A 20,995-nucleotide genomic window follows, 5' to 3' on the forward strand; every position below is an offset into this window, starting at 1 on the left:
AATAAATTTTTTTAAAAAATTAAAAAAAAAAAGAAATGGGGAGGGAGAGATGGACAAAGGGAAGGAAGGAAGGCAGCAAGCAAGCAGGCAGTTAGTTCTGGGTTTACTGGATTGGGTGGGACCACTCACCGCTCTTTTCCCTTTGGCAATCCATGGCCCTTGTAATTTTGATTCTGCAATGAGAAAAGGAAAGTGATGTAATTTTATACATATCTACCCTGCTTCCCAAATCAACTTACTGTAGATATTAAAATGCTCAAACTATCAGACTCAACACTGCCCAGATGCTATGACATGAAGGTTCAGCCTGGCCAAGTTCTTATTAGTCAACATGTGCCTAGTAACTTGGTCCTTGGAATGAACCCCCAAGAATCCAAGGGTCCACCTCACTGTAGGCTTACTCCACAGGCATGACCAGTATAGTGAACGCCCGGTTTTCAATGCTCTAAAAGTCCAACCATGACCCCCAGTTTGAGGGCTGAACTCAGCAGGCTCTGAGAGAAGGATGTGGACCTACTCTAACCTTGAATGTTTGATTAGACCCATGATCCAGGAGGAGCTGGATCAAAGACTCAGAGCAATGTTAATTCCTTCTACCCAAAATGGACCTTCCAAATCCTCAAAGGGTGGTAGGTATTATTCTCCTCCAACTATGTCCAAAACAGTTTCGTCCTCAGTCCTGATAAGACTGATCCCTAAGGCAGATATGAAAAAAGAACTAGAAATTGGTCCTATGCAGGATGACCTTTGCACCTTGGACAGATGTGCCATCTGTATTAGTTTTCTACTGCTGCATAACAAATTACCACAAACTTAGTGGCTTAAAACAGTGCAAACCTATATCTCACAGTTTCCTTGGACCAGGAATCTGGGCACATCTTAGCTGGATCCTATGCTCAGGTCTTGCAAGGCTACAATCAAGGTGATGGCTGGAGTTGTGTTTCTCCTCTGGGCCTTGGGGTTCTCTTCCAAGATCATCCAGATTTTTGGCAGAATTGTTACTTGGGGTTGTAGGACTGAGGTCCCTGTTTACTTGCTAGTCATTGGCTGGGACTGCTCTCAGCTCCTAGAGGCCACTTGCAGTTCCTTTTGAAGTGGCCCCCATAGGCAGTTCACAACATAGATGTTGTTTTTCTTCCAGGCCAACAGGAGCATGTCCTTCTGATTTCCAACCCTCCCTCCACTCCAACTCAGCTATGGTGGAGTCTTATATAATGTATTGTAATCATGGTAATAACTATCCCATCAAATTCACAGGTTCTATTGACACTCAAGGGAGGGCATTATACAAGGTGTGTACACTGAGGATGGGAATCTTGGGGGCCACCTTAGAATTCTGCCTACCACACAATCCTACCCCTCAAAAAGCCAGTGGAAGGGGATAGAGCCCCTCTAATTCCTCCAGAACTAGTCAAGTGTCCTAATCTTTTTTCATAATATCTTTTCTATTCTCATATGTTTATGTATGTTTATTCAGTTGCTCCAGAGTCTTTGCTTGAAAAACCTTCCCTTTCCTCACTGAATTGCCTTGCCTCTTCTGTCAAAATTCAATTGACTATGTATACGTAGGTCTATCTCTAGAGTTTATTTTGTTCTATTGACTTATTTGTCTACCCTTATGTCACTACCACGCTGTCTTAATTACCATAGCTTTCTAGTAAATCTTTGAAATCAGGTAGCGTTAAGTCAAACTTTTTTTTTTCAAGAATGTCTTCGCAATTTGAGGTTCTTTGGACTTCAGCATAAATGTTAGGATCAGACTTTCCTGGTGGCACAGTGGTTAAGAATCCGCCTGCCAATGCAGGGGACATGGGTTCAAGCCCTGGTCCGGGAAGATCCCACATGCTGCAGAGCAACTGAGCCCAAGTGCCACAACTACTGAAGCCCGTGCGCCTAGAGCCCATGCTCTGCAACAAGAGAAGCCACCGCAATGAGAAGCCCGCACACCACAATGAAGAGTAGCCCCCACTCGCCACAAACTAGAGAAAGCCCCCGTGCAGCAATGAAGAGCCAACGCAGCCAAAAATTAATTAATAAATTTTTTTAAAAATGTTAGGATCAGTTTGCTATTCTATCAAAAAAAGTATGTTGGGTTTTTTATTGGGATTGTATTGAATGTACAGATCATTTTGGGAAGAAGTGACACCATAAACTATTGAGTTCATCATTCCATGAATATGGTCTATCTCTAGTAATTTAAGTCTTCAATTTCTTTCCACAATGTCTTCTAGTTTTCAGTATAGAAGTCTTGAACGTTTTTAATTAGATATATTCATAGGTGTTTGATTTTGTGATGCTATTGTAAATTTTTAAATTTTAATTTTCCAATTATTTGATAATAGTATATTGTGGTAAACAAAATAATGCTCCCTCAAAATGTGTCCATGTCCTCGGGCTTCCCTGGTGGCGCAGTGGTTAAGAATCCGCCTGCCAATGCAGGGGACACGGGTTCGAGCCCTGGTCCGGGAAGATCCCACATGCCGCGGAGCAGCTAAGCCCGTGCGCCACTACTACAGAAGCCAACACGCCTAGAGCCCATGCTCCGCAACAAGAGAAGCCACGGCAATGAGAAGCCCGCACACCGCAACGAAGAGTAGCCCCCGCTTGCAAAAGCCCGCCCGCAGCAACGAAGATCCAGCGCAGCCAAGAATAAATAAATAAATTAAATTTAAAAAAAAAAACAATTTAAAAAAATGTGTCTATGTCCTAATCCCTAGAACCTGTGAATATGTTACATTACATGGCAAAGGGAAATTAAGGTTGTAGATGGAATTAAGGTTTGGAATCAACTGACTTTAAAACAAAGAGATTATCCTGGAGTATACAGGTGGGCCCAATGTAATCACTCATTTTAATGCTCTGGGAGGGAAATAAATAAATTTATTTCTTTAGGTACCATTCATCAGAGGTGCAACACGGGATAAGAAGCGGGTTGGGGTGGGAGAGCTGGATTCTAGAGTAATTCATTCCTCTCTCTGGGTCTAATCTTTCCCACTTCTGAAATGGGGGAGTTGGCCTATGCACTCCTAGAGGGCAGGGGCTTGTCGGATTCACCTCTGTGCTCCCATTGGCCAGCACTGGGGTCGCCTGGGAAAAAAACACATTAGCGTTTTGGGGGTGGATGGATGGAGGGATGGATGGATTATAAATGGATGAGCGAGTCTCAAGAGGGCGCGGGGTGAATAGATCTCTAAGAGCTTTTCCAGGTCAGGAAATCCGAAGTTCTGAGCTTCGCCGGGGTCACAGAAATCGCTGAGTACAGTTTAGAATCCTAGAGTTTCATAAATTTTCCGCCAGCAAACTGGGTTTCTTGGACTCGCGCAGGAACTCCGGCGTTGCGCGGCATGCCGGGACTTGTAGTTTTTTCTCTGAACTCATCATTTTCTTCCCATTCTAACCGGAATCCCTCCACGAGGACCCCACAACTTCTGAATCCCTCCGCGATTTCCCTCCCTCTCTGGGACGATGGAACATCTGGATCGAGGGGCACCCCTACCTTCTGTCGCGACATGATACGATTCCCCAGGGCCCGACCCAAACCGTCACCGTGTCCCGCTCGAGCTTTTGCGTCCCGTTGCCAAGGCGACGGAGGGACGGATCTGCCGCTCTGATTGGATGAGGCAAGGACACGCCGTTCGGCGCAGCTCGCAGACTCGAGCTGATTGAAGCCCTTGCTTGCCATTGCGGCCCGGACCCCTCTACTCCCCTCTACTTTCTCTCCCAGCCCCACGCCTCCGCGACCCTGGGGCACACCGGGCCAGAGACCGGCTGCCAGCCGCGGGCACTCACTGCCTAGCGGCTCCTCCGGCTGCACTTCGGTTGACCTAATAGCGCTGCGTCTGAAAAGTTGTCAGTTTTTGGTCAATGCGATGGTTCTAAGTTTCCTTACTCGGTCCCTCACTGAGTTACCTGGTCAGTTGGTCACCTGGCTAATCGGTCACTTCTGATCTCTCCCAGTCACCCTAATTCTTAGGCACCAACTATGCCAGGACTTGCCTCAACGCCTGCAATAGCCTCCTGTCTACTAGTGCCCACTTTGCCCTATCCATTCCAATTCATTCTCTGCACTGCAGGCAAAGAGCTCTTTAAAACACAAATCTGATCTTGTCTCTCCCCTGCATATAACCTGAAGTGGCAATTTATTCGTCATTGCACCCTGTATTGGCTCCCTGTCCTTCCCTGCCTCACTTCCCCACTGCCCTGGAATCTATATACCTATATCTATATAGCTGACTAGAAACGATTTTAAAAATTTTGTTGTTGTTGTTATTTTATACCAACAAAACATAAGTTATGTAGGAATGTATCTAACAAAATATATGCAAGACATTCATTAAACAACAAATTTTTATTAAGCATCTACCCTATGTCTTGCCCCATTCTTGACTCTGAGGATACAGCAGTGAACAAAACCAACAAGGACTGTAGAATTAATATTCTCATAGAGAAAATTACAAAACATTATTGAAGGACATTAAAGAAGGCCTGAATAAGTGGAGGGATATACCATGTACGTGGATGGGAAGACTCAATATCATAAAGACATGTATTTTCCCAAATCCAATCAGGATTTTTGAGAGCCCTTATCAAACCAAAACAACAAAGTGTATTTGTTGGGGAAGGGAGATATTTCTCTGCCTATCAAGTCACATTATGGTGCAGGGAGAGGCAAATATTAATGGAATACAATGGAGATCCTAGAAACAGACACAGGTGTGTGTGTGTGTGTGTGTGAACTTGATGTACCATAGAGGTGGCATCATAAATCAGAAGGGAAAGGATGGAGAACTCAGTAAATGGCACTGAGAAACTGGCATTCCATAGGAGTAAAAAATAGATACCTAATTCAAGTGGATTAAAGAATAAATATGGCAAACAAATATTTCAGACTACAGCTGACCCTTGAACAATGCAGAAGTTAGGGGTGCCAACCCCAAGCAGTTGAAAAACCACCTATAGCTTTAGAGCTGGCGTTCCCTATAGACAGTTCCACATCCTTGGATTCAACCAACCTCCGATTGTATAGTACTGTAGTACATATTTATTGAAAAAAATCTGCATATATGTGGATCTGCTTAGTTCAAAATCATGTTGTTCAAGGGTCAACTGTGTATACATACATACATATATATATAATTTTATGACTTCATGGTGAAGAAGGGTTTCTTAATAAAGCACAACTCATAAGGGAAAAATTGATCTGTGACTCTCAAAATTTAAACTGCCATGTAACAGAAGACATTGTAAATTGGATTAAAAGACAAGCTATAGACTAGGAGTAAAAATCTGCAACCTATATAACAAAGGGCAAGTATTCAAAGAACTCCTGAAAACCATTAAGAAAGACTCTCCCCCACAACCTGCAAAAGAAAAGTGAACAAAATATATAAATAGGGAACTTTCAGCGGAAAAAATCTGAATTGCCAATAGGCAATTGAGATACATAAATCAAAATAATTATGAGATGATTTTAAATACATCAACTAGACAAAAATTAAAACACATATGCATGCCAAGTGTCTGTGAGCATGTTGGGAAACAGGAATCTTTATATGATTACATTCACACTTTGGAAGGCAATTTGGCAATATCTCATAAAGTTGAAAAGGCACGTACCTTACAACTCATCGATTCAACTACTGGATATATAGCCCATAGGCTCTCTGAATACAGCTGCACAGCCCATGGACTACCTTTTGTTTTGCAGCTAATGTGCAAGGTGACAACCTTCCCTAAAGAAATTCGAACACTTGTGCATAGTTCGTATGTATAAGGACGTTCTTTGCATATAATATAAAGCATTCTTTATATTAGTGGAAAATATTAGAAATGATTTAAATGTCCATTAGTAGGGTGATGGATGAATAAAAGGGGATATACCCTAATAACAAAATACTATACAGTGACTAAAATGAATGATCCAGCTCTATATCAACATGGAAATATCCCCCAAACCTATTGTTTGATCGATAAAAGAAAGTTGTAGAATGATAAATATTTTTAAAGGTTACATTTGTGTTAATTATAAACACACATACAAAAGTATATTCTATATACTTATGGACATACGGGTATTACAAGTTTAAAAACACAGACTGGAAAGATGCACACCCAATTCATGATGGCGTTGCCTGTGGGGAGAGACTTAAGGAGGAGGAGAGAGGAGAGGAAACTTCAACTATGTCAAGTTTATTTGAAATGGTTTTTCTTAAACAACCCAGTTGAAGCAAATAGGTCAAAATATTCTTATCTGGATTTGTTTTCCTTTTTTTTCTAAATGAAAAACAAGCCATAGTAATAAAAGAAAATTAGTACTATGATAGAGGAAGTTTAGGATGCTTTGGGAATGCATAACAGTGATGTCTAACCAACTCTAATTGGGGTCAGCAGAGACTTCCAGGAGGAAATGGGAGTTCATCTGGTAAAGGGGATGGGAAGGGCATTCCAGGCAGAGGGAACAGCATGTACAAAATTGGAAGACAGAGTGAAGCATGTTTGAGGAAGTGAATGCAGATCAGTGACCAGGAAAGAGTGAAGAGAGGAAAGATGAGACGGCCAAACCTGTATGTTTTTGTTTCCTTTTTTACAGATGCAGAAACAGAGTCCTAGTGAGGGGAGTAGAACCCAGGCCTCCTAACTCCCTGTCAATTGCTCCGTGATAATAATAATGACAACAACAATAATGATGATGATGCTGATGATGAGCTGTGTGCAGTCTCTCTAGTAGGTACTTTAAATATGTCCTTGCATTTAATCTCACTACAGACCTAGAGGGTTTTTCCCCTCCCATTTTACAGATGGTAAAACTGAGGCCCATAGAAGTTAAGAAATTTGCTCAGAGTCACAGTGGCAGAAGCCCAATCCCACAAGGCTTTGTGTGCCGTACTTAGCAGGTTGGACTTTTCCCCAAGGGCACTGGTGAGTGTATTAGGTTCCTATTGCTGCTGTAATTACCGTAAACTGAATGACTTAAAACAGTACAAATGTATTAGCATATAGTTCCTGATGTCAGGAGTCTGAATCAGGTCTCACTAAGCTAAAATGAAAGTGTTGGCAGGGCTGAGTTCCTTCTGGAAGCTCTAGGAGAGAGTCTGTTTCTTTGTTTTGCCTTCCTTGGCTCATGGCCTCCTTCCATCTTCGAAGCCAGAAATCAAAGCACTGTGACCTCTGCTGCTGTCATCACATCCCCTCTGACTCTTATACTCCTGCCTTCCTCTTTCACTTATAAGGATTCTTGTGATTACACTGGACCTTCCCAAACAATCCAGAATAATCTCCCCAACTCACAGTCAGCTAATTAGCAACTTCAATTCCATCTGCGGCCTTAATTTCCTCTTGCCATGTAAAATAACACGTTCCCAATTTCCAGGAATTAGAGAATGGACATCTTTGGGGAGACCATTAATTTGCCTACCATGGTGAACCACTGAATAGTTTTAAGCAAGGAAACACAAGGTGAGAACTGCATTTTAGCATCTTCATATTACTGGTTTTAAAAAACTGTCACTTCCCGTGACTCATTTAAGGCAAATTGGGCTTTCTAACAACTAACACTTTCAAAGGCTGAACAGTATATAGATAGTAAATGTGTTAAATCTAATAACTACATTTTTTTCCAGGGTTTTTAACCTGATAGAGTTCTTTCCTACCTGTGCTTTGATTATTCCCCCAACAATCAAGTAGAGATACAAAGGGCTATGTGGTAATTGTCCCCAGATGGATGAGGAAACAGACCCGGGGCGTTCGGTCACCTGCCCAGGTTCACGGAGCTGCTAAGGCCAGGGTCATGATGAGGAGCTGGTCTTCAGGCCGCCTTTTCGGCATTTCTTTATGCCATCCATAGGGTGGGGTCTTCTGGAAAACTCAAGTCAGGCAGTACATCTTTGGTGCAATAATTCATGTATAACCTGGGCCCCAATAATTATCTGTTGAACGGATTAATAACCCTGCTTTTACTTCTGAGGCACAGATAGCGATTTTCAAGGCAGGAAAACTGGGAGTCATCCTAGAATTCCTTCCTTTTCCCCACATATAATCTATCTACAAGTCGGTTATGCTGCCAAAATATTAATATATGCTGCATCTCTCCCCTTCTTTCCAGTCTCTCCACTCCCTCTTTGTCCCAGGGCACCTCATCTCTTGCCATCTCTCACCATCTCTCCTCAAAGCCTCCCTTCTTTGCCTCTCTAATCTATACTCCAGTTAGGGGCCAATGTGATCCATGTAAATCAGATGACATGGCCATTCTGTTTAAATTTTCCTACTGGCTTTCCATCATACTGAGAAGGAAACTCTAAACCCCCAATCATGGCCATACATGGTCCTTCATGCTTGGCCTCTTCTCCTCTTTAGCCTCAGTCTTACCACCTCCCCTTGGCCTCCTCCCCTCCAGTCCTACTGGCTCTTCCCAAAGACCAACCTTTCCCACCGCAGGGCCTTTGCTTGTGCTGTTCCTTCTGCTGGAAATCTCTCCACTCTTTAAACAGCTGTGTCCTTCTTACACGTCAGGTCTTATCCAAATGTCACCTATTTACAGAAGTTCTTCCTGTCCCCCAGTTTGTTTCCTCCATAGAAAATTTTGACTGTTTGTAAGTGCTTTGTCTGTTTGCTTATTTTGTTTGCCTTCCCTCCTAGCCCTGATGTCCAGTATGCAGCTACCAGCCACATATGGCGATTAAGCATTTGACATGTGGTTAATCTGAATTGAGATGTGCTCTAAGTGTAAAATACACACTGGATTTTAAAGACTTAATACAATTAAAAGAATGTAAAATATGTCATTAATAATGTTTAAATATTGACTACACATTGAAATGATAATATTTTGGCTATACTGGGTCAAATAAAACCATTAGTAACAACCTGCTTCTTTCTACTTTTTTAATGTGGCTACTAGAGAATTTATGATTACCCATGTGGCTCACATTGTATTCCTATTGGGCAATGCTGGTCTAGACCGTTAGCCAACAAAGGTAGGAACCACTGCCACCTTATCTGTTAGGGACACCCTAATGCCTACCATATAGTGGGTACTCAGTAAGTATTTGTTGAATAATTTGGTTTTTATGAGAACCTTGGACACAGAGCTGAGACAGGCAGCCCCATGTACACTGTGAATTTGAGGAAGAAAGAAACACCAAAGAAACAGTTTTATTTTCCTGCAGTCACTGCATTTCAAACAGGTTCCTCTGACCCTGTCCTTCTCTGTACCCACATTCCTCCCACAGTCACCACTACAGATGGAGGGGGGCAGGTGATGGCTAGAGGAGTAAAGCTGGTTCAGCTGCTTCTATTTCAGTCCCACAGGAGGTGTGTGCTCTCAGTTATTTCACATTCTCCAGCTTTGGTCCTAGTAGCAGCACACTGAGATACAGTTTGGGTAGCTGGGAGCCCAAGGGGATTTGCCCAGGGTCACTGAGCAGGTCAGAGGTGAATGAATAGGGCCTGGAACCTTGGTCTCCAGACTCACCTTCTGAGACTCTTGTCTCTAACTGCATCCTGTCGTAGTCTCCTTAACTCCAAGGGACCCAGGTAACCGTAACCCTCACTCATCTCCCTCTCCTCACATGTACCTCTGATTTATTGGGGCCCCTAAGCAGAGTTACGCCTGGTCCCAGCATAGCTGACCCAGATGGCACTATCCTCAGAGGCCAAAGTATATGGGAGGAAGAGATGGGAGGATGGCTGGATGAATGAACAGACAGACGGAACAGTGAATGGATGGAGTTGAGGTTGGGAGGACAGACTGGCTGCAAGAGTGGGGGAGGAGGATGGTTGGCTGGTAAGATGCCTGCATGGGGGGCGGGGCAGGGAGATGTACAAACGGAAGGAATTACCCACTTTTCGCGTCTCAAACAGAATCTGAAGATCAAAGTCCAGCCCCCATCACATTTCTGCTAGAAAACCGAGGCCGAAGGAGCTAGGCGTTTCGCCCCGGGGTCCGCAGGGAGCGCCGGGCAGAGCTGGAACTGGGATCCGAGTCTCTGAGCCCGCGGTTGGGGGCTCTCTCCGCCCCCGCCCCTCCCGCGCCTGACGGTGCCAGGGTGGGGGGAGCGCCCCGCCCCCACCTCCGGAGGTGGAGGCCCCACGCGGCCCCAACAAGCTGCCGTTGTCCCGCGGGCCCCAGGCCCGGCACACTGGGGCTTTGTCCAGCCCCCCGCCGCGACCCACGGGTTGGGGGGGCGGCCCACATGACCAAGGGGGTAGGAGGAGCCTGCAGCGGCGGTGGCGGCGGCGGCGGCAGCGGCGGCTCCAGCATTTCCCTCCCTGGCCGGGGGTCGGCGGGCGGCGGCGGCGGCAGCGGCGGCGGCGGCAGCTGGGCAGGGCTGGGCCGAGCTGCGGACGCCAGGCCCCCCGATCCCCGCCAGGCTGCGGACGTCAGGCCCCCCGATCCCCGCCAGGCTGCAGGCGCCGGGCCCTGGCCGTCAGGGCAGCTGTGACCCTTGCGCTCAGCGGGTGGCGAGCTGGGGGTGCGCCCGGATCCCCGCCCCCGGGATCATGGGGAATGGCATGACCAAGGTAGGGGGCCGGGATGGCGCAGCCCGCACCTGGCCGCCCCCAGCGCCTGCCGGGCGCCCGCCTCTGACCTTCTGGCTCTGGCGGTCTGTGTGTCTATTTCTCTGTCTCCCTGGGACTCTGAGATCGTACGTCTCTGTCTCTCTGGGGCGGTATCTCTCTCTGCCTCTGCCTCTCTGTGTCTCTGTCTCTGCCTGTTTCTGTGACTCTGTATTTCTTGCTGTGTCTTTCTGTGGCTCTCTGTCACCCCCAGGCTCTATCTCTTCCTGAGTCCCTTTCTCTGTCTCCATGTGTCTCTGTCTCCCTGGACTCTCTCTAACGCTGTTTCTCTATTCTTCCCCATCCCCCACCCCAAGGCCTCTGCACGACCCCCTTCTGTCTCTGCCTTCCCACCTCCTCCTTCTCAGGATTCCCCACCATCCACCTTAGCAAGTCCACCTCTCCCTTTGCCCCCCTCCCCTGTGCTCCTCGCACCCTCTTTCCCTAGGTCTTTGTGCCCCTCCCTCCTCTTTCCTCTCCCCCTACCCAGGCTGGCCTCCCTTGATGCCCCCCTGCTGCCCTCCCCAGACCTCACTCATAGAGCATCCAGGCCCACAAGACGGGGGTGATTGCTCCCTGAGTCCTGAGGGCCAGACGCCCTTCATGGGACTGAGAGGGGCTGCATGCACCCCTACCCGGCTGACCCCGGCCTGTCTCTCCTGTAGGTACTTCCTGGACTCTACCTCGGAAACTTCATTGGTGAGCACTGCCCACTCTGTCCCAAGGCCATGGCACACTCCCCGTCCCAGGCCTGTGTCCACCATTCATGCTCTGGCCCACGCACCCTGCACACGCTCAGGAATGGGGCCGGGGGCAGGGAAGCGATGCCAGGCTGGGAGGCGGAAAGAACTCATGAAGACTAAGGGGGACGTGGGTGGAGGAGTGTCCCCAGTACAGAGGGCTCAGAACACTGGACACTGGGCAAGGCTGCACCTGCTCTGAGCCTCAGCCTCTCCCATAGCACAAGGCCCACCCCCGCCTCTAAGGATTTTGCCAGCCCTGAGGTTCTGGGCTGAGGTCTGTTTGGAGGTGTTGCTTCTAGCTGGGAAGCTGGGAACGCTTCCTGGCATAACCTCCTCCTCAGAGGAGAGGTCTCTAGAGACTGGACTCTACGTCAGAAACTTCACTGGTGAGCACTGCCCGCTCTGTCCCAGGGCCACAGCACTCCGCCTGTCCCAGGCCTGGGCTAAGAGACAGGCTGGTCCAGAGCTTGGGAGATCCAAGGCAGGAAAAGTCACTTCCATCTGTGGAGTCAGAGAAAGCTTTAGGGAGGGAGGGGCATCTGCACTGGGGCAGAGCTTTCCCCAACCACTCCTGTCCCACTCTGCGCTTAGGGGCCCCACTTTCCTAAACCCTGGTCCCTTCCTCCCCGGGAGCTCCCTCAGCAGCTCACACCACACCGACTTCTGAATATTTGGTAAGTAAGGTCTGAATCCCCTTTAAGTGTGTAGGCCCATGAGGACAGGAGCCATGAACTTGACCCCACAATGCCATGCCCAGGCAAGGCTGCACATAGTAAACACTCAGTAAATGTGGTGAATGAGGAAGTGGGCATGTGGAGATCAAGTGTTATTTACTTCGATTATAAAAGGTCTGCATGCACTGGAAATCCAGCCCCTAGAGATGGCCACTGATAGCTGTGGGAGGTATATCCCTGGGTTGTTTTCATGTATCTTTGTACATATAGATATAATATTTAAAACAAAAACGGAGGCCTATTCTGCATGCTGTTCTGTAACCTGTGTTTCCCATTTAATTATATATAGTGGGCTTCCTTGCACATCAGCACACAGAGATCTTGTTAGTGGCTGCACAGTATTCAAGTATGAATATACCATTATTTATCCAGTCCCCTTGTGGGTTTTTCCTTTCTTTTTTGGCTGCTTTGGGTCTTCATTGCTGCGCGCAGGCTTTTCTCTAGTTGCAGCGAGCGGGAGCCACTCTTCATTGCGGTGCACAGGCTTCTCATGGCCGTGGCTTCTCTTGTTGTGGAGCACGGGCTCTAGGCACGTGGGCTTCAGTAGTTGTAGCACGCGAGCTCAGTAGTTGTGGCTCGCAGGCTCTAGAGCGCAGCCTCAGTAGTTGTGGCACATGGGCTTAGTTGCTCCATGGCATGTGGGATCTTCCCGGACCAGGGCTTGAATCCATGTCCCCTGCATTAGCAGGCGGATTCTTAACCACTGCGCCACCAGGGAAGCCCAGTTCCCATTTTTAACTGTTTCTGATGCGTTGACAGTCATCTTCTACACACAGCTTTCTGTGTGAGTTAACCCTTCTGTAGTCAAGATTCCTAGAAGTAGAATTGCCTGGTGAAGGATATGCCACAGAAGGGTGTTTGCAATGGAAAGAACAGCAGGGGCAAGGCTGGGGAGGTGCTGGGCTCTTACCTGTGGGTGCCCCAGTGGAGAGACTGAAGCTTACGGTTGTGGCAGGACCTGTCATGCTGGGAGCAAGAGGTGGTGAAGGAGCAGGGAGCCGGCAGAGGGTGGGCCAAGGTGGAGAGGGCGGGCTGAGGAGGAGAGTGGGGCAGTGAGCTCCCGCCTCACTTGGCCATCGGAATATATAGGTCACACCTGCCAGATTGGCTCAAACATCCTTGTTTCTTTCAGATGCCAAAGACACGGATCAGCTAGGCCGGAATAAGATCACACACATCATCTCCATCCACGAGTCACCCCAGCCTCTGCTGCAGGTACGCCTTACCCCCATCCCAGAGGTGCACATAGGTGGGAAGGGGGGTTTCAGACCCCCACAGCACCCATTTATCAAGTACCTACAATGTGCCAGATCCTATACTGGCACATAGGCCTTCCTGACCCGTGCTAACTCATTTGGTTAAAAACTGGCCTGTTTTACATTAGCATTCCTATTTGCTCCCTCTTTGGCAACTGAGGACCAGAGAGGTAAAGTAACCTGCCTAAGGTCACACATCCAGGAAGCTAAGGAGCTGGAATTTGAACACAGGCCATCTGACTCCAGAGGCCTCACACTAAACCTTAAAAAGTCTCCCACAGGGGCTTCCCGTTGTCCAACTGAATAGATGACTCCACATAGATGCTCCTGGGCTCTGTGTCTCGCTTGTGACCTGGGGCTATGATTTCACCTGTCTGGGCCTCTGATCCCTCAGCCCTATCTGCCCCCAGGGGACTGTGAGATGGTAAAGATGCTTTGCACACTGTACAGCACGGCCCCCACTGGGAGGGTTGGAGCTGGTATTATCGAATCCTGGAAAAGACGGGGTGAGGGTGTTATGACCTAGAGTAGGGAAGTAGGAAATCCAGACCACATGTGCTGGAGTCAGGAGCTCTGAGTTCACATCTTCAACACATTCTGTCTGTAACCTTGGGCATAGGACTTCACTTCTCTAGACCTCAGTTGCCTGATCCGTAAAAGGGGAATTTTATAACAGTACCTACCTCACTGGGTTGTTGAGAGCCACAAAATAGGCGCTCAACAAATTATAGCTGACATAATAACAAAGTTAATAATATTCTCAACCGATAAACAGAGCCCCTTCCTCTTTATCTGTTAGAGTCTGGCTCACCCATCGAACGGAGAGAACTGTGGGTGGGAAGGGACTCTGGAGATCTGAGATCCAGACTGGGTTCTGTCACAGCTTTGCTGTGTGACCTTGGGCAGGGTCCTCGCCCTCTCTGGACCTTAGTTTCCCCTTGTGTCAGATTTGATGGTCTCTAAGAGCTACCTCCAATAATCTGTGGTTCTCAGTGTCACAGAGACACTAAAAGAAATTTCCGGGTCAATGGAGTCTGATTTTGCTTTATAGGGCAGGCTTGTTTCGGAGTATTTGGAGTATGTAGTCATTAGAGTGCCTGGGGAAGGTTGTCTAGGCATGACTATATTTACTAATGAAATGACTACTGGCAAAATGAGTCCCTGCTCCGGCAGCCCTGCCCTCTTCTCCCTCCCCATCCATCAGTGAATTTACCAGTCAGGGTTTGATAATGCCCTGCAAATCCAGGGCCAAATGTGTTGCAAAGCAAAATTGCGAACCTTGCAAAAGATGCAGGCTCGTGTGACCTTGGGGAGAGTGAGTTATAGAGAAGGGCTGGAATCTCACACAAAGCCACTAACAGATGAGGACCTGGCCAGGGGGTCCCTTAGTCACTGACTGGAGGTGGGCCAGGCCCTTGAAAAGAGCCATTTGAATATCAAAGGACTAAGAGAGGTCCCTGAGAAACGTGATTCTTGGAATGTGGGCAGGACTCATCGTTAAGATCTTGTGTGAAGGTTAGGCGTGGAGTGAAGGATGTGGTAGCAAGTTTGTTGGAGAAATTCCTGACAATTCATTCCTTGATTATTTTAATAATTAGCACAGAGTTTTATAACCACAATTCATGAACTAAAACTAATCTTCATAGTTCTTGTTTCTTTTCAAGAGAATAAAATCTGCTTTGCCCTTCTTACTGTGTAATTTTGTAATCCTTTTATGGAGGGGAGTCAAGTTAAGTGGCCCTTTCCCAGCTATTAAATAAAAGGTCCCTGAACCCTTTTTGGCAAGTCTTTGTGCCCAAGTCAGCTATGGGGTTAGGATACCATCTTCTCAGGAGGTTCTGGAACCACAGATGGTCAGACCTGGGAGGTCCTCAGAGAAGGTGTCTACCCTCTTTGGACAGAGACGATAACAGTGGCCCAGAGAGGGGCAGGAACCGGCCTAGGGTCTCGAGGTACTTGGGAGGCCCAGGCTGGGGTTGGGGTACAGGCTGCCCATGTGTGTTTTGTACTTGCAGGACATAACCTACCTTCGCATCTCAGTGGCCGACGCCCCTGAGGTACCCATGTAAGTTCCTCTGGACGGGCTGACAGATGGACAGACAGCTGCTTCATGTGGTGGGAGGAGGGAGGGTGGGAGGTGGTCTGAGGGAGGACAGAGAGGACTCAGGCCACAAAGCTGTCCTCGAGACCCCAGCACAGGTGTTCTCCCAGACCACCTGGACTCTGTCTCAGCCACACCCTTGCCCATGCCCCTGGCCAAGCCTTAACCTCCCAGAGCTCAGTCTCTTTGGCTATGAAATGGAGAAGACACCCTGTCCCTCAGGCTCAGATGCCCCAGTGGATTTGAAAGGGTCAGGCTTAGCCTGTTCCTGGCCTTGGAGTTAAGGCATCTGGGTTCAGGCCAGGCTCTGCCATTTACTTGCTGTTTGACCTTGGACAAATCACTTCCCCTCTCTGAGAGAGAAAATGGGTGTGTGAGGGGTTGGGGCCATCAGCACCAAGGAGGCTGTCAAAGATCAGATAGCACAGGTTGAGGATCTAGGACAGGGCCTGGCGTGTAATGAGGGCTCAGAAAGCAGGATTTTTGTTTATGTTATTAGCAGTAGTACACCCCAGCCTGGGAGGGACCCAGACAGACACTCCTGCCCCTTGGGACTCTTGCTCCCAACCCTGTTGTTGACCATTATTGTCCCCAGGTGCTCTGTTTGCAGACCCCAGAGGGGTGGGACTCCTCGCACCCATTTCCTTGAAAGGTCAAGATAAACCCTCCATGAAAATAGGATCCACAGGACCCATTGGAGAGGTGCTCCTGCCTCTGTGGTGGGATTGGCCATCACTGGCCTCTCTCACCTCCTGAAACGCCACCATTATTGCTTCACACACACCTCCACCTGTACTACAGTATCGGCCCCTAGTCACTGCACGTGCTGGCTGACCTGAGGATCCAGGGCTCTTTGTCTCTTGCCATCCAAGAAATGGGGAGGGGGACAACTCCTAGGAGACCAGTCCCCCCCCAGTGCTCTGTACCTTATTGCTTTGTTCTCTAGCAAAAAGCACTTCAAAGAATGTATCAACTTCATCCACTGTTGCCGCCTCAATGGGGGAAACTGCCTTGTGCACTGGTGAGTTAAGAGGGGAGTGGGGGGAGGGGAAGTGAGTGGCCGTCCTCCGTCCTGAACATGCCCTCATCCTGTGGGGAATGCAGAGCCTGTGACAGATCTTCTCCAGCCTGTCACAGTGCCTGACAGTCCACCATTCGTCTGACAGGCTGATGGAGGACTCAGATCAAGGCTCTGTCTCTTACTAGCTGTATGGCCGTGGCCAGATAGCTATTTCTCCCTGAGACTCAATTTTCTCATCCGGAAAATGGGAAAAAAGAATGTTGACCTGGCGAGCTATTGGGAGGAATAGGTGAGGTCAGGCAGGTAGCCCAGCATCCTCCAGTAGTTCCGGCTCCTTCTCCTCCCCTCTAGCCTTTGAGGCAGTAGTACAGGGCAGTGAGGAGCCCCAGGCTGGGAGATGGGACCCCTGAGTTTTCCCAGGGGCCCCTGACCCTGTTGATTTCATTCATTCCATAACTTCTCACTACGCCTGGCTCAGGGTAGCTCTGCCTGAGCCCCAGCCATAGGGACAGCTCCTCCAGCCTGTCTCTCCCCCTCTCTCCCTTCTTTCCTTGCTCCAGCTGCACTGGCCATCTCCCCATTCTTCAAGTCCAACCCACATGGTCTTTGTACACTGCCCAGAACATTCTTGACAATCCTTACCCGTCTTTCAGGATTCAGCTTGATGTCACTTCCTTGTGAACCCCTTCCCTAATCCTCTGCGTCCCTTCCACTAGATTAATACCTCTTCTTATACAATCTCCTAGCCACTGGACTCATCTTCAAAGCAGTTATCGCCACCTGAAGTTGTTTCCCTTGTTAGTGTCTGTCTCCCCCAACCATATTGTAAGCCCCAGGATGGCAGGGACCATGTCTGTTTTATTCGCCACTATATCCCCAGTACCTGAAAAATCACAGATGATCAGGAAACGTGTACTGAATGATTGAGTGAAGTGATGTTTCACTCAGGCCTTTGATGTGGGTGAATGCCAGGCAGAGGGAACAGCATAGACAAAGGCCTGGATGTGGGAAGACAGGTCCTGGCCGGTTCCTTGTGGTTGGAGCTCAGGAGGCAAGGGTGGGAGAGCTGAAGTGGGGATGGGGTGCCTGGGGGACACGGAGGAGATTGGGCCTTACCTGAAGCCTTGGGGTGGGATGTCCCAGCTTTGCAGGCATCTCCCGAAGCACCACCATCGTGACGGCATATGTGATGACTGTGACAGGACTGAGCTGGCGGGACGTGCTTGAAGCCATCAAGGCCACGCGGCCCATCGCCAACCCCAACCCAGGCTTTAGGCAGCAGCTTGAAGAGTTTGGCTGGGGCAGTTCCCGGAAGGTAGGGGCAGGGGCAGGGGCGGGAAACTCTTCTTACTTGAGCTGAGCACTGATTGGAAAGAATTTAGCCTGTGCTTCAGACCTGGCAGAAGATTTTTCTGGGGTCTTGAACTCGTGGCTCTTGAGCTAACCTAGACCCTAGGTTGGACAGCCAGGTGTTTTCTTTTCCTTTTTAACTTAGGATTTGAATATCCATGGGCCTGATTATGGACCCTTCAGTTTGGCTAGGTTCCAGCATTGCCTGCTCTGCCTACCAGGAACCTGAAGGCATTTGAACATTTGGCTCCTCTGGGGAGGAATGTCCAGTCCTTATTCCACCCCTGGGTCCTTGATGAGGCCAAAGCAGTTCCTTCTCTTATGCCCAGTGGGCAGATGGCACATGGAGATGTTGGGGTCTGAGCTGCGCCCTCCCCCACCTGCAAACAAGAGATGAGAGAGAGAAGCAGTCAGTGCAGGAAGGCAGGCTGATGGCCAGAGACTTGTCTGCAAGGCTGCATTAGGAAAGAGGCAGGCAATGAAGAGGGCCTGCATGAGTAGAGTTGTTGCGCAGTGTGGGGAGGGGTTAATGTGGTCCCCACTGTGCAGGTGAGGGGGTCACTTTAGTAGGTCTGGAAGATGGAGTGTCAAAGGGGAAGGGGATTCAGGGAGAGGGGAGGGATTCAGAGGGAGGGCGGCTCAGTTGGGATGGAGACCCAGAAGGGAAGCTAAGAGCATGGTCAGGACAGGGCGGGGCTTAGCGAGGTGTGGGAAGCTCGAAGAAGAGCGGGAGCTCTGAGGATTGGGGAGGGGACCGAGCCGGCGGCCCGGCACCGACCCCGACTCCACCCCACCGCAGCTTCGCCGGCAGCTGGAGGAGCGCTTCGGGGAGAGCCCTTTCCGCGACGAGGAGGAGGTGCGCGCGCTGCTGCCGCTGTGCAAGCGCTGCCGGCAGGGTTCTGCGAGCGCGGCCTCTTCCCCCGCGCCTAACTCCTCAGCCTCCGAGGGGACCTTGCAGCGCCTGGTGCCGCGGTCGCCCCGGGAAGCCCACCGGCCGCTGCCGCTGCTGGCGCGCGTCAAACAGACTTTCTCTTGCCTCCCGCGGTGTCTGTCCCGCAAAGGCAGCAAGTGAGGATCCTGCCCCGTCGTGGCGCCCCTCGGCCTCTCCACCGGTCCCCTTCGGGGATTGTCTGCGCCTCCCACGGCCTTCAGGACGGGCCCAGAGCCTGCGGGAGCCCCGCGGGGGCCTGATCCCCGCCCCTGCCCCTCTTCCCGCCTTGCTTGTCTGTGTCCGCAGTCAGCGTGTCCTCCATCTGTGTGTGTGGCTCTGTCTGGGCCAGCCTGCTGCAGCTACCTGGTGCCTTAGTCCTTGGGCTGGGGGAGGGTGCCCCCGGCCCCCCTCCCATTAAAGGCGGTGGGAGTGGGAGTGGGTGGGTGGGGTGATTGGATGGGCCTGGAGTATATTAAAGAGACACAGAAGCTGCCTGTCTGATCGCCTCCCAGTCATTCTGTCATTGAGCAAAGGCAGGGCTGCAGGACTCTGCCAGGGGCTGGAGCCTGCCGGAAAAAAGAATGGGAGGGGCTTTGCATCCCCTAGGGCCTGAGGAGCCTGCCACCCTCCGTGAACTGCAGTCTGCAGGGCTGAGTTCCACTTCCCTGACCCTCACCCCTATCTCTCCCTGGAGCCCTGGTCTCCTGAAAAGGCCGCCAGCTCGTCCTTCTCTCTGAACCCCTTTCCCCCTGGCTGAGCTCCTGTCCTCCCTGAGCACCGCCCCCCCACCTCCTCCCCAGCTCCCTTCCTTTCCCTATCCACAAATCTTAGCTAGTAAAGGTATAGTAGTAGTACCTGCCTCATGCCTGACTTTTTACTTGAATGAGTTCACTTACTCCTCGGGGAGGAAACTGAGGCTCAGAGTTGTCAGGCAGCTTGCCCAAGGACACACAGCTAGAGGGGAGGCTGGGTTTGAACCTAGACAGTCTGTGTCCCATGATGGTTGTTAAGAAGCAGCTCCTTCTGGTCTTGAAGGTTATTGGCAAGGAGGATCCACCCCCAGCTAGTGGGAATGGCCCTCCCCACCTAGAGGTTAAAGGCCAGGGGAGCCACTGTGGAGGGAGGGCCTCAGGGCAGCCCAATAAAGCAGAAAACTGACTCTGAGGATGAACAGGGGTCACCCGAGCTGATTTTTCCTAAACTAAAATTAACTTAGAGTTAAGAGAGATCTGAAATCTCTATAATCTAATAAACACCTGTATGGGGGTTCTTATTATGCACCAAGCACTGTGTCCAGGGCTGTGGGGGAGGCCCAGATTCCAGTATTGGGGGTGGGAGGATGGATGAAATAACCTTCACCTGCTACCCAACCTCCTCCTCTGCATTCATGCAACATGAGTTCATTGAGTACCTACTGTATGCCAGGCATTGTACTGGGCACTGAAGACACAGCAGTGAGCAAACCTCTGCCCTGGTGTTGCTGACATTCTAGTGGGAAAGACACTAGATAAACAGATAAACAAAAGAAAAAATATGTCCGGGGGACTTTCCTGGTGGCGCAGTAGTTAAGATTCTGCGCTCCCAATGCAAGGGGCCCAGGTTCCATCCCTGGTGGGGGAACTAGATCCCACATGCATGCCACAACTAAGAGTTCAAATGCCTCAACTAAGGAGCCCACCTGCTGCAAGTAAGACCCAGTGAAACCAAATAAATAAATTAATTAAATACTTTTTTTTTAAATGGGGGGCTTCCCTGGTGGCACAGTGGTTAAGAATCCGCCTGCCAGTGGACACAGGTTTGATCCCTGGTCTGGGAAGATCCCACATGCCGTGGAGCAACTAAGCCACACGCCAAAACTACTGAAGCCCCCGCGCCTAGAGCCCGTGCTCTGCAACAAGAGAATCCACCTTAGTGAGAAGCCCGCACACCACAACGAAGAGTAGCCCCCACTCGCAGCAACTAGAGAAAGCCCATGTGCGGCAACGAAGACCCGACTCAGCCAAAAAAAACCCAAAAAAACTCCATTCCTATCATCTCTAGGACAAACAAAACCCCTTGATCTGATGTTCCAGGTCCTTCATGATGGTCCCCGCCCCCTTCCATTGCTGCTTTTGCCACACTCTGGCTCAATAACAGCAATAATACCACTCATTTATTGAGCACTCACTATGGGCCAGGCAATGTGCCAAACACTTTATCTGCATCTCAATGAATCCCCAAGCAGCCCTGTGAAGTAAGTAGCTGGTCAGCTAGCAAGTGGTGGGGCTGGGATTTGAATGGCTGCGGACTGTCTGGCTGCGGACCC

General features: G+C 49.6%; 2 protein-coding genes across 8 annotated transcripts in view; one reads left to right on the top strand and one right to left on the bottom strand.

Moving 5' to 3' along the window:
• TTLL9 (tubulin tyrosine ligase like 9) overlaps positions 1-9,964 on the bottom strand; it is a 68,841-nt gene extending 58,877 nt beyond the window's left edge. For 4 of the 6 annotated variants that reach the window (XM_082432188.1, XM_082432186.1, XM_082432187.1 and 1 more), the window contains exons 1-2: positions 3,497-3,763; positions 130-173 (exon numbers count right to left, since the gene is read on the bottom strand). In XM_082432188.1, coding sequence (XP_082288314.1) covers positions 130-173; positions 3,497-3,682 — 230 coding nt within the window. In that variant the 5' untranslated portion in view covers positions 3,683-3,763. Of the gene's footprint in view, positions 1-129; positions 174-3,496; positions 3,764-9,840 lie in introns of those variants that run through there. The other 2 variants (XM_082432190.1, XM_082432189.1) reach the window with 2 other exon arrangements.
• Positions 9,965-10,220: 256 nt separating this feature from the next.
• On the top strand, positions 10,221-19,104 carry DUSP15 (dual specificity phosphatase 15). Of its 2 annotated transcripts, XM_082432244.1 has the most exons (7): positions 10,221-10,518; positions 11,220-11,253; positions 13,164-13,246; positions 15,303-15,352; positions 16,335-16,409; positions 17,553-17,724; positions 18,559-19,104. In XM_082432244.1, the coding sequence occupies exons 1-7, from the start codon at positions 10,498-10,500 to the stop codon at positions 18,829-18,831; spliced, it is 708 nt and encodes a 235-aa protein (XP_082288370.1). In that variant the 5' UTR covers positions 10,221-10,497; the 3' UTR covers positions 18,832-19,104. The 2 variants fall into 2 exon arrangements, with proteins under 2 accessions (XP_082288370.1, XP_082288371.1); XM_082432245.1 differs by lacking the exons at positions 10,221-10,518; positions 15,303-15,352 and having other exon boundaries at positions 18,559-19,101.
• Positions 19,105-20,995: the final 1,891 nt, after the last annotated feature.

Source organism: Balaenoptera physalus, assembly GCF_965194825.1.
Source record: "Balaenoptera physalus genome assembly, chromosome: 16".
Classification (NCBI taxonomy): domain Eukaryota; kingdom Metazoa; phylum Chordata; class Mammalia; order Artiodactyla; family Balaenopteridae; genus Balaenoptera; species Balaenoptera physalus.

What these genes read in the sequence shown, in the direction of transcription:
- DUSP15 (XM_082432244.1), top strand. Translation starts at nt 10,498, where the DNA reads ATGGGGAATGGCATGACCAAG. An exon ending in CTACCTCGGAAACTTCATTG is followed by an intron (nt 11,254 to 13,163) that starts GTGAGCACTGCC and finishes TGTTTCTTTCAG; the next exon opens with ATGCCAAAGACACGGATCAG. An exon ending in GACGCCCCTGAGGTACCCAT is followed by an intron (nt 15,353 to 16,334) that starts GTAAGTTCCTCT and finishes TTTGTTCTCTAG; the next exon opens with CAAAAAGCACTTCAAAGAAT.